General features: G+C 39.9%; 1 protein-coding gene across 1 annotated transcript in view; it reads left to right on the top strand.

The window, feature by feature from the left end:
* The window catches only part of Dlg2 (discs large MAGUK scaffold protein 2), a 1516571-nt gene that overhangs the window by 812295 nt on the left and 691915 nt on the right, over positions 1-12361 (top strand). The window contains exon 5 of the mRNA XM_004632548.2: positions 3836-3960. Coding sequence (XP_004632605.1) covers positions 3836-3960 — 125 coding nt within the window. The remainder of the gene's footprint in view (positions 1-3835; positions 3961-12361) is intronic.

The raw sequence follows: 12361 nt of genomic DNA, 5'->3' as shown, positions 1-12361 counted from the left end.
TATGCAATGTGTTAATTATTGAAACTGTCCTACCAATTTGGTTTGAAACTGTCTCATTGCTATTTGTTTCTCAATAAAATTATGGGAAAAAAAGAAAAAAAAGAAGTCCTGATTAGAATGAAAAGAACAAAGAAACAGAATATTATTGGTGGTAATGTAAACTATAGCAGCTGTAATAAAAAACATTACAGAGGTTGTTTAAAAAAAACTAAAATTCAATTACTGTATTATCCAGAAATGTCTTTCTTATTAAAGACTTGACATCAACTTATGGATGGAGCGTCTGCATTCACATGCTTTCTAACACCACTCACAATGATGGAATTGTAGACTCAAACTAAGTGTCCATTAAAGAATAGGTGGAAGAAGAAAATTTGGTTATTTACATGATTGAATGCCATTCGGTTTTTTAAAAAGAGGAATATTATTTGCAATCATGTATGTGGATTTAGAGAATGTTATGCTAAGCATTGTAAGAAAAATACTATGTCATTCTAGATTGTATGTGAAGTCTAAATTGATCTCATAGTATCACATAAAAGAATGGAGATTACCAGAGGCCAGAAGTCAGAGGAAATGGAGAGGTAACAGTGAAAATGGCTGATTCTCAGGGAGGTCTGCCTGACTTAGTGTTTTAGGACCAATTGCATAGTCTGGTAAATGGAGTTAATGACTGATTTCTGTACACATCATTGCGGAACATAAATTTCTAATGCTTCCATCACAAGAAAATGTTAAATATTTGAAGGGATAGATATGCTAATTAGCTTTATTTAGTGTTTCCAATTTGTATTCAAAAATCATGCTGTCATTTTACATGAGATGTAATAAAAATTAAAAAATACTACCTAGAACTAATGCTACCTGAACTGTATCTTAAATTACATGAAGAACTAGTCAAGTGAGAGATGAGAGGTTTCTGATGGATAAAACAGCATCAGAAAAGGCCCAGAGATAAATTCTGGTGTTGTTTGTGCAGAAGAAAGCCAGCTTTTTCTCTCAGTGTTCACAGAGGCTAATGTATGAAATTGAAATAAGACAAGTTTAAGTGCTAGATCATTAACACCTTGCTAAAATCACAAAATTCTGCATATTGAGAATATATAGATAACATCTGAAGGAAGCCTTTAAATATTTTCTAATCACTTCTTATTTTCTTCTCTACCTCCATTTTCTAAGAGATTATAATCCCTAAGAAAGACCAATGGACTCCTGCTAGACTCAAGTTATGTTGCTGATCCTCATTTTCCAAACCCCCTCCTTCCCCAAACCTCTAGATCTTAGAGAAATCGTCTCTTCAATCACTTATTTACTGTCTTCAGGACTGCATAGCTGACATTATAATTACAGTTACACACTATGCAAAATGTGCTCATCACCAGGTGGAAGGCGATCGCAGCCTTTGTGCTATGCTTGGGATTCCACAAAGGCAGAAACCTACCTACTCTTAATGTCTGTGGCCTTAGGTCAGGGTCAGTCACATCGGCAGCCAGTACTGAGGTCGTGACCCAGTGTCAGCAGGGAACTTACAGCTCCCAAAATAGACTCCTGCAGGCCCTGTACTCACATTTGCCAAGAGTAAGACTCATCCCATCCAATTTTCTTTCTTGCTTTCTTTTCTAGGTTTTTTTATTTTCATTTTTTATTTATTATTTTGTATGTGTGTGTGCGTGTGTGTACATGTGTGTGTGCGCGTGTGTGTGTGTGGAGGGTCTCACTACGCAGCTCAGACTCACAGTGATCCTCCTGTTTTCAGCCCCCCCAGCACTGGGATGACAGGCATGATCCACCACACCCGGTCTTGGTGGCTGGCTCAGTGTGCCTGGGGTGGGGCCGGCACAGCATGGGGATCCAACCCTCGTCCCTGCACTTGCCTAATCAGGCACTTAGTCTGCTGAACTATCTCACTGGCACCCTTTCCTGCTTTCCTTGTTCTAACTTTGCCTGTTTGTTGGCTTTGATGTAATCTTTCTCCCCTCAGGATTTTAGTATGAATTCATCCCCCTCTGTTACCACACACCCCCTTCTCTGGCACTAGATCACTATGTTTGGTTTTCTTAGCCACTTCTGCACCCTCCATTTCCCTTTCTCTTCATAATAGAAATACTCACTTCTGTGGCTCCAGGGCTTATTCTAGCTCCAGGCATTGAGTGGGTATATATGTAATAAGCAATGAAAAAGCAAATGATTACATGACTGTTAATAAGTACTATCTCTGTTCAATGAGCTTAATAATCTGCCAAAGACAAACCAGAGTTTAAGAGTTAAAATTATGAGATTATAGTTGGTGTGTCTCCGTTATTAATTTTAACTTTTCAACATAAATATATAATTGTGGAAGTAATTCATTAGAGTTCAGTTTTATTAATTCACTTACTAAAAACTGCTACATTACCCTGATATTTACAGTACATAACTCTCAAGTTATAGTTGACTTTATCTTTTTTTATGAATTTTATTGAGAAATAGCAATGAGACAGTTTCAAAACAGATTAGTAGGACAGTTGCAATGATTAATACATTGCATATAATTGACTTGATCTTGACCTTGAAGTTTTTCTGACTTCTAAACCTAATTAACTTCTCAAGATTAAATATTTCATTCTTAGTCTTCTCTTTTTACTCCAGAGTGGAACTTGATCAAGTAATCATAAATTGAGTAAGTGAAATTGGTTGTAAGAATATATAGGAAAATGAAATATTCAATGACAGGAGACCATTTAAATAATTGCCTAGGATCTAGTGAAACATCATTTAGCAATCTAGAGTTGATAGTTTAATTATTATCTTGCTGTAGAGAAAGGGCTTGAAATATAGTGTAAACAAAAATAATATCATGGCTGGAGAGATGGCTTAGTGGTCTAAAGCGCCTACTTAGAACAAGCTTAGCAAAGCACAGGGACCGCGGTTCAATCCCCCAGCACCACATGCCAGCCAGCCCCGCCCCCTGGTGGGCTGAGCTGGCCACACACACACACCCCACACACACACAAATACACACACACACACACACACACAAATAAATAAAATTAAAAAATAATAATAATAATATCAGAACACAATTATGGAAACATGAAGAAGTTGGAGATTAAAGAGAATATACAAATAAGAAATAAATAAGTTGATATGTGAATTTGAAGAGGATTTAGTTATGCCTTAAATGCAGATTTTGGAAGGATAAGTATATACTGAATGTCAATCGCTATGACATGTACTGGTATGAAAGGTTTGATAGAATATAAACTCAGATTTACAGAGCTAATTGTTGTATGCTTTGTTCACTGGATTGCAAATGAAAGCCTTGTGTATTGCTAGAAAGATATTGCATGTGTTATGATTCCAGAAGAGGGGTCTGGCCTCTTGAAGCCAGTGTATGCTACAGTGCATAGGAACACGTTGATTTGAAAGAGAAGTCATATTAAGAAACACAAAACTAGAAATAACAACATGGAAACACCCAAACTGCAGCACTCTACCAAGCCAAATGTCTCGCCTAACTAGTTTCTTTCCTTTATGATTGCACTATTCTTACAACCGACGCTGCAATTTTCCATGTCACACAATCTGTGAGCCTTTATTTTCTAATTCATAGTGATCACGTTAATTGCTGGATAAAGGAGCATTTTTTAAAGTGATCCCTTGCGTCCTTGCAGTGCAGGGACAAAGGGCTGTCCTTGCTGACCTTCCTTCGTCTGCTGACCGTGCACGTTATGAGCACATACAAGACAGCTATCACCCGGTTTCCATTTGGGTGGCAACATGATAACAGAGTGCAAGAGGCACTAGGTTTTAGGTGACAACCACGTCATTTAATATCTGCTTATTATTTCTACAGGGGAATTCTGGCCTGGGATTCAGTATTGCTGGAGGGACAGATAATCCTCACATTGGAGATGATCCTGGCATATTTATTACAAAGATTATACCGGGAGGCGCGGCGGCAGAGGATGGCAGGCTCAGGTAAAGATCTGAAATGTTAGAATTATTTGCCAGTTGATCAGCTGCGTCTGTGAAATACATTTGTACCCTTGAAGAAAAAGTTATGCAAAAATCTGAACTTGAAGGAAAAGATTGTCAAAGCAAGCATTCTGCAACGACTTTACAGATTTCTTGCTACTTACTGAATTTTAGCTAGAATTTAATTGGTGTCTGTTGAGAACTACCAAGTGTGACCTTGGAACAAATACTTAGAGGGAGAGATACAGGCATACCTTTTGTTCTCATGGGGCCTTTAATCTTATTGGAAAGAATAATAATATGAATTAATGAGCAAATATACAATACGCAAACAGTGCACTCGAAGCAGCATCAGAAGATAATGCAGTGTTATAGACAATGTATTATTGATGGGCTTAGCAACCATTTGCAAGGCTTTCTCCAGATGGTGAGGAGAGGGAGGGAAGGAGAGAGAGAGAGAGAGAGAAAGAAATAGAAGAGAAGGAGACTAGTTCATAGGAAGGTTCCAGGCTGAGTATTAAAAGCTAGCTCTTGCTCAAGAATCCCATAAATCTGAGCTGAAATGCAGAGAAAGTTATCTGAGAGAAAGAAAGAGCTCGTCTTGACTTAGAAAAAGACTACATGAGGAGTTTAAGTGGGTGGAGTAGAACTAGATACTGCCGGGTAATAGAGTAGATTCTGCTTGGGCTGTGCTCCTCTCTCTAAAAACCTGAATATTATTTGGGGAAACAAGAGTCATCCAGATGGGCCAGTTGGTAAATAATAGAAAATAGTATTAGTGATCTAAAACTCTGTCTAAAAGTCTCAAAAACTTGAAGTTAAAAAATGTATTAGAGGAGAGCATGATGGCACACACCTGTCTACCCAACATTCGGGAGGGAAGGCAGGAAGATCGTTGGGAGTTTGGGACCAGCCTGGGCTACAAAGTGAGCTCAAGGCCAGCCTGCGGGGCATAGTGAGACCCTGTCTCAAAGAGACAAAAAAATATATTAGAGACTCACCTGGGGATAATGACATGCCTAGTGCCATTTTTTAGACTGCATTCTTATTTCCTTATTTTTCTTTATTTTTTAAAGAATAAAAAATAGTTAAAAGAACATTAGAAACCATACAGAATTTGACAAAACAAAATGATAGGAATTCAACACTTGTTTTATATTGCATTCTGTTGTCTTCAAACTGGTTGCTCAGATTACCAGATATAAGCATGCAAATTTGGTTTGTAAAAAAGGATAAATAATTTAAAAGGAGAGATAAAAAAATTAAGCATGAACTGCTCCTTTCAATAGACTGGCAGAAATCACCAGTACAACTCTACAAGTGATCCTGTATATGCATATATATTTCTTTTTCCCTTTCTTCTTTCTTTCCTCCTTTCCCTCATCTCAGTTGTTCCTTCCCTTCGAACAGATTCTTTCCCTTTCACAGCATCTATTGTACCACTCAAATTTTATTTACTCCTTCAGGTTCTTACGTTAGGGAGACCATGTTAACACTCCTATTAGATTTTAAATATTATTGGCCCAACCAGGTACAGTCATGTATAAAGACATGTGGCACCATAAATTTTTGCTGAGTAGATGAGTTTTTGAATGCATATAAATAAGTAAAGAAAGGAGGATAAAATTACAGGAGTCATGTTAAGTAAGTTGCTCTTGACCCTCAAGACCTTCTTCAAGGAGTACTACCCAGGGGAGTTCACAACCCATGAGAGAAGTAAGTGCACAGCTCTGAGAGCAGGAAAATGCAGGGAGAGATAGCCAAGGGAAGGGACTGAGGTCGGCAGGCAGGAAATTACCAGGAGAAACTATCAAGAATAAAAGGGGTTCTGACTAACGGGCTTGATAAGATTCTGGCTTAAGACAAGCCATGGTGATAAGGCATTGAAGGTGGAGTGTGAGCAAGTCAGACGGACCCCACTCCAAGTATGAGGGTGTTAGTTAGCTAAATGGACTCAGGAGGGTTCTTGCTGAATCTGCACTGAATGTGCTGAGGGAGCCAAGATTGAGGCCTCGTGGAGAGGAGAGTTCAGAGGAACAAAGTCCTTTGGTCACAGGAGGGCTTTATCAGACTCCTGTGAGAACCCCTAAGTTAGCATGACTTTAGCTTACTTGAAGTTGCATTAAGGCATGTGACCCCAGTGACAGAAACGTAGGTATCACAGCCCTGCGCTTAGCGGTGTTTTCATAAATCCTGGACCACCTGGCTTGGGGCTTTCCTCCCAAAGCACCCAAAGACCCTGGCACTCTGTCCCTTGTGGTACAATGACTGTTGATGACAGCTCATGTCTGCCACTCTGAGGAGAGTCAGTTGCTTTTCCAGGTAATGTTTATGTCCTGTCAGTAAGGAAAGGCTCCTGCACAGGAAACATCCTCTTTGGCCATCCAGTGTCCAAGCTGATTCAGCTAAAAAACTTAACATGAGAAAGTATGCAGGTTGAAGTCACAGAGTTTTGAAATAGATGCTAAATTCAGGGACAAGGAGTTTGATACATTTGCTAATGTCTAGCCAGTTGTATGGAAACTCTGTTGTGAAAGTTTAGAAATTGACTTACCAGGGCATAGTTCAGAAGTGGATAGTCCACAGTCATCTAGAACCCCTCCCTTTACTACATCTGGGGGACTCTCCACCCCTTAACAATGACTGTCTCTAGGCTTAGGATAGAAGAGAGTTAATTTTTCATGGTTCTTCTACAATTAAAAAAAATGACATCTCTGAGAATGTCGCCAATCTTTTTCTGCATATATGTGTATCAACAAAGGAAACTGCTGTCCTAGATGCTTCCTTTGAAGGTGGAAAAGACAACAATCATGAGGGTTAACACTTACTGAGCTTTAGTTATGTGAGGAGCATTGATAATTTTCTACTTAACCACAATTTCTTCTATTCTGACCTCTATCCATTGACTTTCGATTTTGCTTCCTGGATAGGCACCACCTGTTAAGGTTACAGGATGAAAAACCCCACGAATGTCTGCCTAATCCTAGCTGAAGCAATAAAACATACCTACTGTCCAATCTACATTATAACTTACTGGCTTTGCTGGGCCAACTTTTGCATCTCCACTTTATTTTGGTAGATCCTCAGTAAGACTGCTAAGATTGTTCCCCACCTTACTGCTTTCTGCCATGTAGTTGGATGCCTTGGGGACATCTAAGTGTTCAGGAATAATTAGTTGAAAATGAGGCATCACCACATTAAATACAGAGATGCCAGTTGTAAGAACTTGCCAGGTGAGCTATTCCAGGGCCTACAGTACAGAGGAGATACTGAGTCTCAGAAGAGAAATGTCATGAGGTGTGACACATTTGGAGATCTGCTGGATCTGGGATCCATGTCTGATTCACACAGTGAATGTTCTACATCAGCATAGAAAGAGTACACTGGTTAGTGTTCTCTAGGGAATGGAATCAAAGTAAATAGTATCATGGCATAAAGGGTTGTATTAAATGGGTGTATGGGATCAGAGGTAGGAGAGTCAGCAGTGGCCCACTACATGTTGGACAGTGGGAGGACTCAGGAGCAGCCCAGCCTAAAAAGATGGAAGCTGTGGAACAAACGGCTTAGGGACATGACACCAGTCTAGAGGCGAGAGGCCTGGAAGTTTGCTATAATTAGCATCGCAAGTCAGTGTGAGAAGGCTGAGAAAATGTAGGCCATTGTCCAATGGTGATAGGGAAGACTGGGACCCCTCAGAGACAGAGACCTTCCTTCTTCTTTCCCTTTCTTATCTCATCCAGGCTGCAAGTCCACTGCTTGTGCCCCAGTACCTGGGGTGCACCTTTTCCTCTCAGCTTGTGGGACTATATGCCAGTCACTCACAGACACACCCTAAGTGGCACTCCCCAATTCTACTCAGCACTTCTTATTCTGTTCAAATTGAGAGCTAGGCCAATCCACATCTTGTCTCATTGTGGTAGGAATAGTGTCTGAGGTGAGGTCAATAACGTCTGATGAGTACTTGTTAATCCCACTCTTAGTCCTTGAAGGCATAGGAGCAGAATATCAGAAATCATTCTAGGAGGATATAGGCTCTAATGTCTGTGTTCTAACATAATCGACCTGGTATAAGTTCAAGACTCCTAGTCACTGTTTTTGCCATGTAAAGTGGTGATTAAAAGGGATTATATATTAATGAGTTAATCTAAGGATTCAGTGAGGACCTAGCAATGTCTGACATATAGTAGGTGCTCACTAAAATTGACCTTTGATCCCTGTCTTCCTCCTTCCATAACCTGCCTTCCCCTTGCCTTCTTCTCTACCCCTTTTCCCTCAGCTCTTTCATGCTAGCCCCAGCCTTCTTTTACCTTCTGCCTCCTTCCCTAGTCTGCCTGTTCCTATTTTTGTACATCTATTTTTCTCTTGGTCACACTCTGACACAGAATTAAAGACAATTTAAAAAATATAAAAGGATGTTTCTTTGAACTGCTAAAGTTGTAATTTTCCAGGCAGCAATAAAGCATGAATTTATACATCATTCTAAGGAGCATAAAATCATCACAGAGAGCTTTCTGTGTGTGTTAAATTACACCAAAAATAAAGAGAGCATGTAGGACTACGACACACAGCGAGCACTTTCTTCCTGAAGAGACCTGACTCAGAGCTCACTCCACTCAGTGGTTGTCACAAAAAAAGATATACAAGGGAGGGAAAAAGCATAAAGTTCGTGATGCTGGACTTCAGGTTCTACTTCCTCCCCGTGTGACCCTGGACTTCTTTTTACGCTGTGTGTTGTCTGGTTGCCTTGTTGGTCCTTTGATATTCGAGTGTACACGTCAGGGGCCTCAGAGAAAGACTGAGTGGAAGGATGAGTGTAAAGGAGCTGGGGGAACTGTGAGCCCTCGACACAACCCAGCCCTCTGCAGAAGGACACTCTCGGCAGAATACTCAGCCTGAGCCGCGGGTCTGTGACATCCAGGCAGGGGTGCTGTGGTGGGAAACGTTCAGACCCGACCCTTTGGGTCATATTGCTGATGGCTGAATAGATGGCCTTGCTCAGTGCTATGTGAGAAATTCAACTACAATCATAGGTAACTGGATGAGAGATTAGGACATGCACCCTGAAAGCAGGATTGATCTGAAGTCAGACACTCATGGGCCACGCAACTATATCCCTGGATGATCCCTCACGTTCACTAATAATGTTGAAGAGAGGCTACCTTACAGTATGCTATTAGTAGTTTACATACTTAGGCACATATAATTTGAGATTATTTTCTAAAATAAACAATGGTATATTTTTTTCCTTTCTTTTGCATTTGTTTGATCAACCTGATCAAACAAATAAATTTTTTTAGAAAATATTACTGGTCCTTTATGTTTTGTTTTCTAAAAGCAATCATTAGAATTTGAGGGCATTATTTATCTTTAAAAATAGGAATATTTTGGAAAGAATATTATTTCCTTTCAAAGAAAAATAAAAATATTTCCATGTTTTGAAGAATGATTTTTATTTCTGAGTCTAAGTCATAAATATTCCCTCTGTGTAGCTTGAGCTCTCCAGGTTGCAAATGTCCAATACTGATATGGCACCCCAAGGAAGTGTTAGCACCCCCATCCTCCACTGTGCAAAGCACCAAGGACATTTTCTACAGCAGTGCATTTATTAAACCCATCTACAGCACAAAGGCAAAGTGTTGAAGCAGGCAGGAGAGATGGCTGCTGGCCAGAGTCCTGACAAGTGCCACAATTTAATCTCTTAAGTCTCAGCACAATCATTTCTGCTCTCAGACAAGATGAAAAAAAAAAAAAGTTTTGTTTTCTTTAAGGCCCTTGCTCCATCTATTACTTCTGCTCACAGGTAAAGTTGGCTTTTGTCTGTCTAAAAGTCAGCATAGCGCACATATTCATTCCAAACGAGAGTTATTTTGATTGCACTGAGGTTTGATTACACTGACAATTGGAAAACTCAGAGACCAATATTTCAGGAGCATGTCCCCTGTGTACGAGAGACAGCATGATTCTTTTGACTGTGAGTCATCACCCATTTCATTAAGTTTATCCATTAACTCACTGAAGAATTACAAAAGCAGACAGAAAAGAGAGGGAAGAAGATTGAAGAAAAGGAAAAGGAAGAAGAGAGAAAGATAGGTAATCATCAGGAAATAAACATCATATAAGTGTACTTGGAGACAGAAATCCTAAGTTTCATCATTTTTTGCCTGTGCCAATGGGAGGGGTATGAGGAACTTCCAAGTCTTATAGTGTCCACATTCCTGAAGCCACTTTGGGTTGATTTAAAGAAATAAAAAATGTCCAGTAAGCAAAATAGCACAAAAGGTGGCTAAATTCTTGAACTACTAAATTCTTAGTATTCTTTTCCATGTTGAACTTTAAAGAACTTCAGCAATTGCAAAGGAACCCTCACGAATCACCATGGCCAACCTGTCACTTTCCACTGTGACCATCCATTGTGGCAGTCAAAGGACTGATCGTGCTACATCTTCCACTCCACGTCAGAGACTTTTAGTCCTTCACACTATGTAAACATATATTTCATGGTTGTTTTGGGGCCAAATAAAGACATAAGCCCAGCTGTTGTTCTGGTCCAGGACCAGTGAGTGGCACCAGTGCCCTCCTCAGGAAGCTAAATAGTTGGGATCTCAGTGGGCTCCCTGTTATGGTTTATTTCCTTCCACCTTTGCCCATGAAAATGAAATGGGGTAAGGAGGGACAGTGCTTGCTCTTATCAACCACTGTTGCCAACCGACTTGAGCAAGAAGAAAATCTTGGATGAAGTGATTCAAGGACTGGCTATCGCAAGTCCTCAACAATTTAAGGCTCCACAAGAAAATTTCTAGCAAGTCAGAGTGTCAGCAGCAAGTCTAGAGGAACATCAGGGCCCCCTACCACTCTCAGAGCCAGAAAAATATGTCTAGGAATTTTCCTATTTTCGTTGACTGCCATAAATTCTGCTAAGAAAAACCCCTGTGATTTAACTGAAATATTACTGCAGCAAGTATTTATGTTTTATTTCATCTCCCCAAAAAAATGGTTTTAACATTTCTGGATATCCAGATGTAAAAGAATGAAGTTGGCCCACTACCTTATACCATATGCAAAACTTAAATCAAAATGGATTATAGCCTTAAATTATGAGCTAGAAATGTGAAAATCTTTTATTTTTTCATCTTTTTATGTATTTATTTAGTTAGTACAAGGTCTTGCTATGCAACTCAGACTCTTAGGGATCCTCCTGTCCTCCCTAGCACTGGGATTATAGGCGTGCGCCACCATGCCTGGTTTCGGTGACTGGCACAGCCTTCCCAGTGTTCTGGAGCAGGCACAGTGTATGGTACCAGGAATGGAATCTGGGTCCTTGTGCTTGCCAGGCAGGCACTTAGACCACCAAGCTATCTCCCCAGTCCCAAACATCTTTTAAATTACAGGAATAAATTTTTATGATCTTGGAATAGTCAGTGATTTTATGATACCAAAAGCACAAGCAACATGGAAAAATGGTATAAAATTAGACTTCACCTAAAAATATTTCAGCTTTAAAAAGATACCATCAAGAAAGTTTTAAAAGAGATGCATTTCCAAGTAACATATCTGACAAATGACTTATACCCAGACTATATAAATAACTCCTATAACTTCAATTATAATTCAAGAACTTCAACAATAAAAATACAACTCAGTTTAAAAGAAGTGTTTTGCATGAGTTGGCTATTGCTGCTGTAACTAAGCACAAATCTACTGTTTTACTAACCAATTTGCTATCTTATAGCTTTGGAAGTCAGAAGTCAAATATCAGACTCGCTGAGATAAACTCTAGATGTTGGCACAGTAGATCCAACCCCCTGAATGTGCTTACTTTCCTTTCCCGGCTTCTGCAGGCCGCCTACATGGTTTAGCTCCCTAACCTTTCTTCTGTCCTCAGAGACCATCAGCGCAATGTTATTTCCACTATCATTCCTCTTCTCCAATTCTCACTCCACTGTTTCATTCTTACAAGGACTTCTGATTATACCCAAATAAACTTATAGGGACATATCCAAATAATCTAGGGTAGTATCAATATAATCTCAGTATCCTTAAATCAATGACATTTAGAATGTCTTTTAGGGCTGGCGTGATAGCTCAATGAACTAAGCACCTGCCTAGGCCAAGCACAGCATCCAGGATTCGATCCCCAGCGTGCTGTGCCAGCCCTTCCCCAGGGCGCGCTGACACTGAGATTGGAACTGGGTGTGGTGGCGCATGCCTGGACTCCCAGCACTTGGGAGGCTAAAAACAGGAGAATCACTATCAGTCCAATCTACATAGTGGGACCCTGTAGACCCTGTAGGTCCTGTACTACATACAGAAAAAAAAAAAAAAAAAACAGAAAAATAGAATATCTCTTCTGCCATCTACAATACCTTACTCATAGGCTTTTGAAGATGAGGGAAAGCATTATTCA

Source organism: Octodon degus, unplaced genomic scaffold, assembly GCF_000260255.1.
Source record: "Octodon degus isolate 3935 unplaced genomic scaffold, OctDeg1.0 scaffold00049, whole genome shotgun sequence".
NCBI lineage: Eukaryota > Metazoa > Chordata > Mammalia > Rodentia > Octodontidae > Octodon > Octodon degus.
The sequence above is the reverse complement of the archived record's forward strand: the minus strand, read 5'-3'. Positions and strand labels throughout refer to the sequence as shown.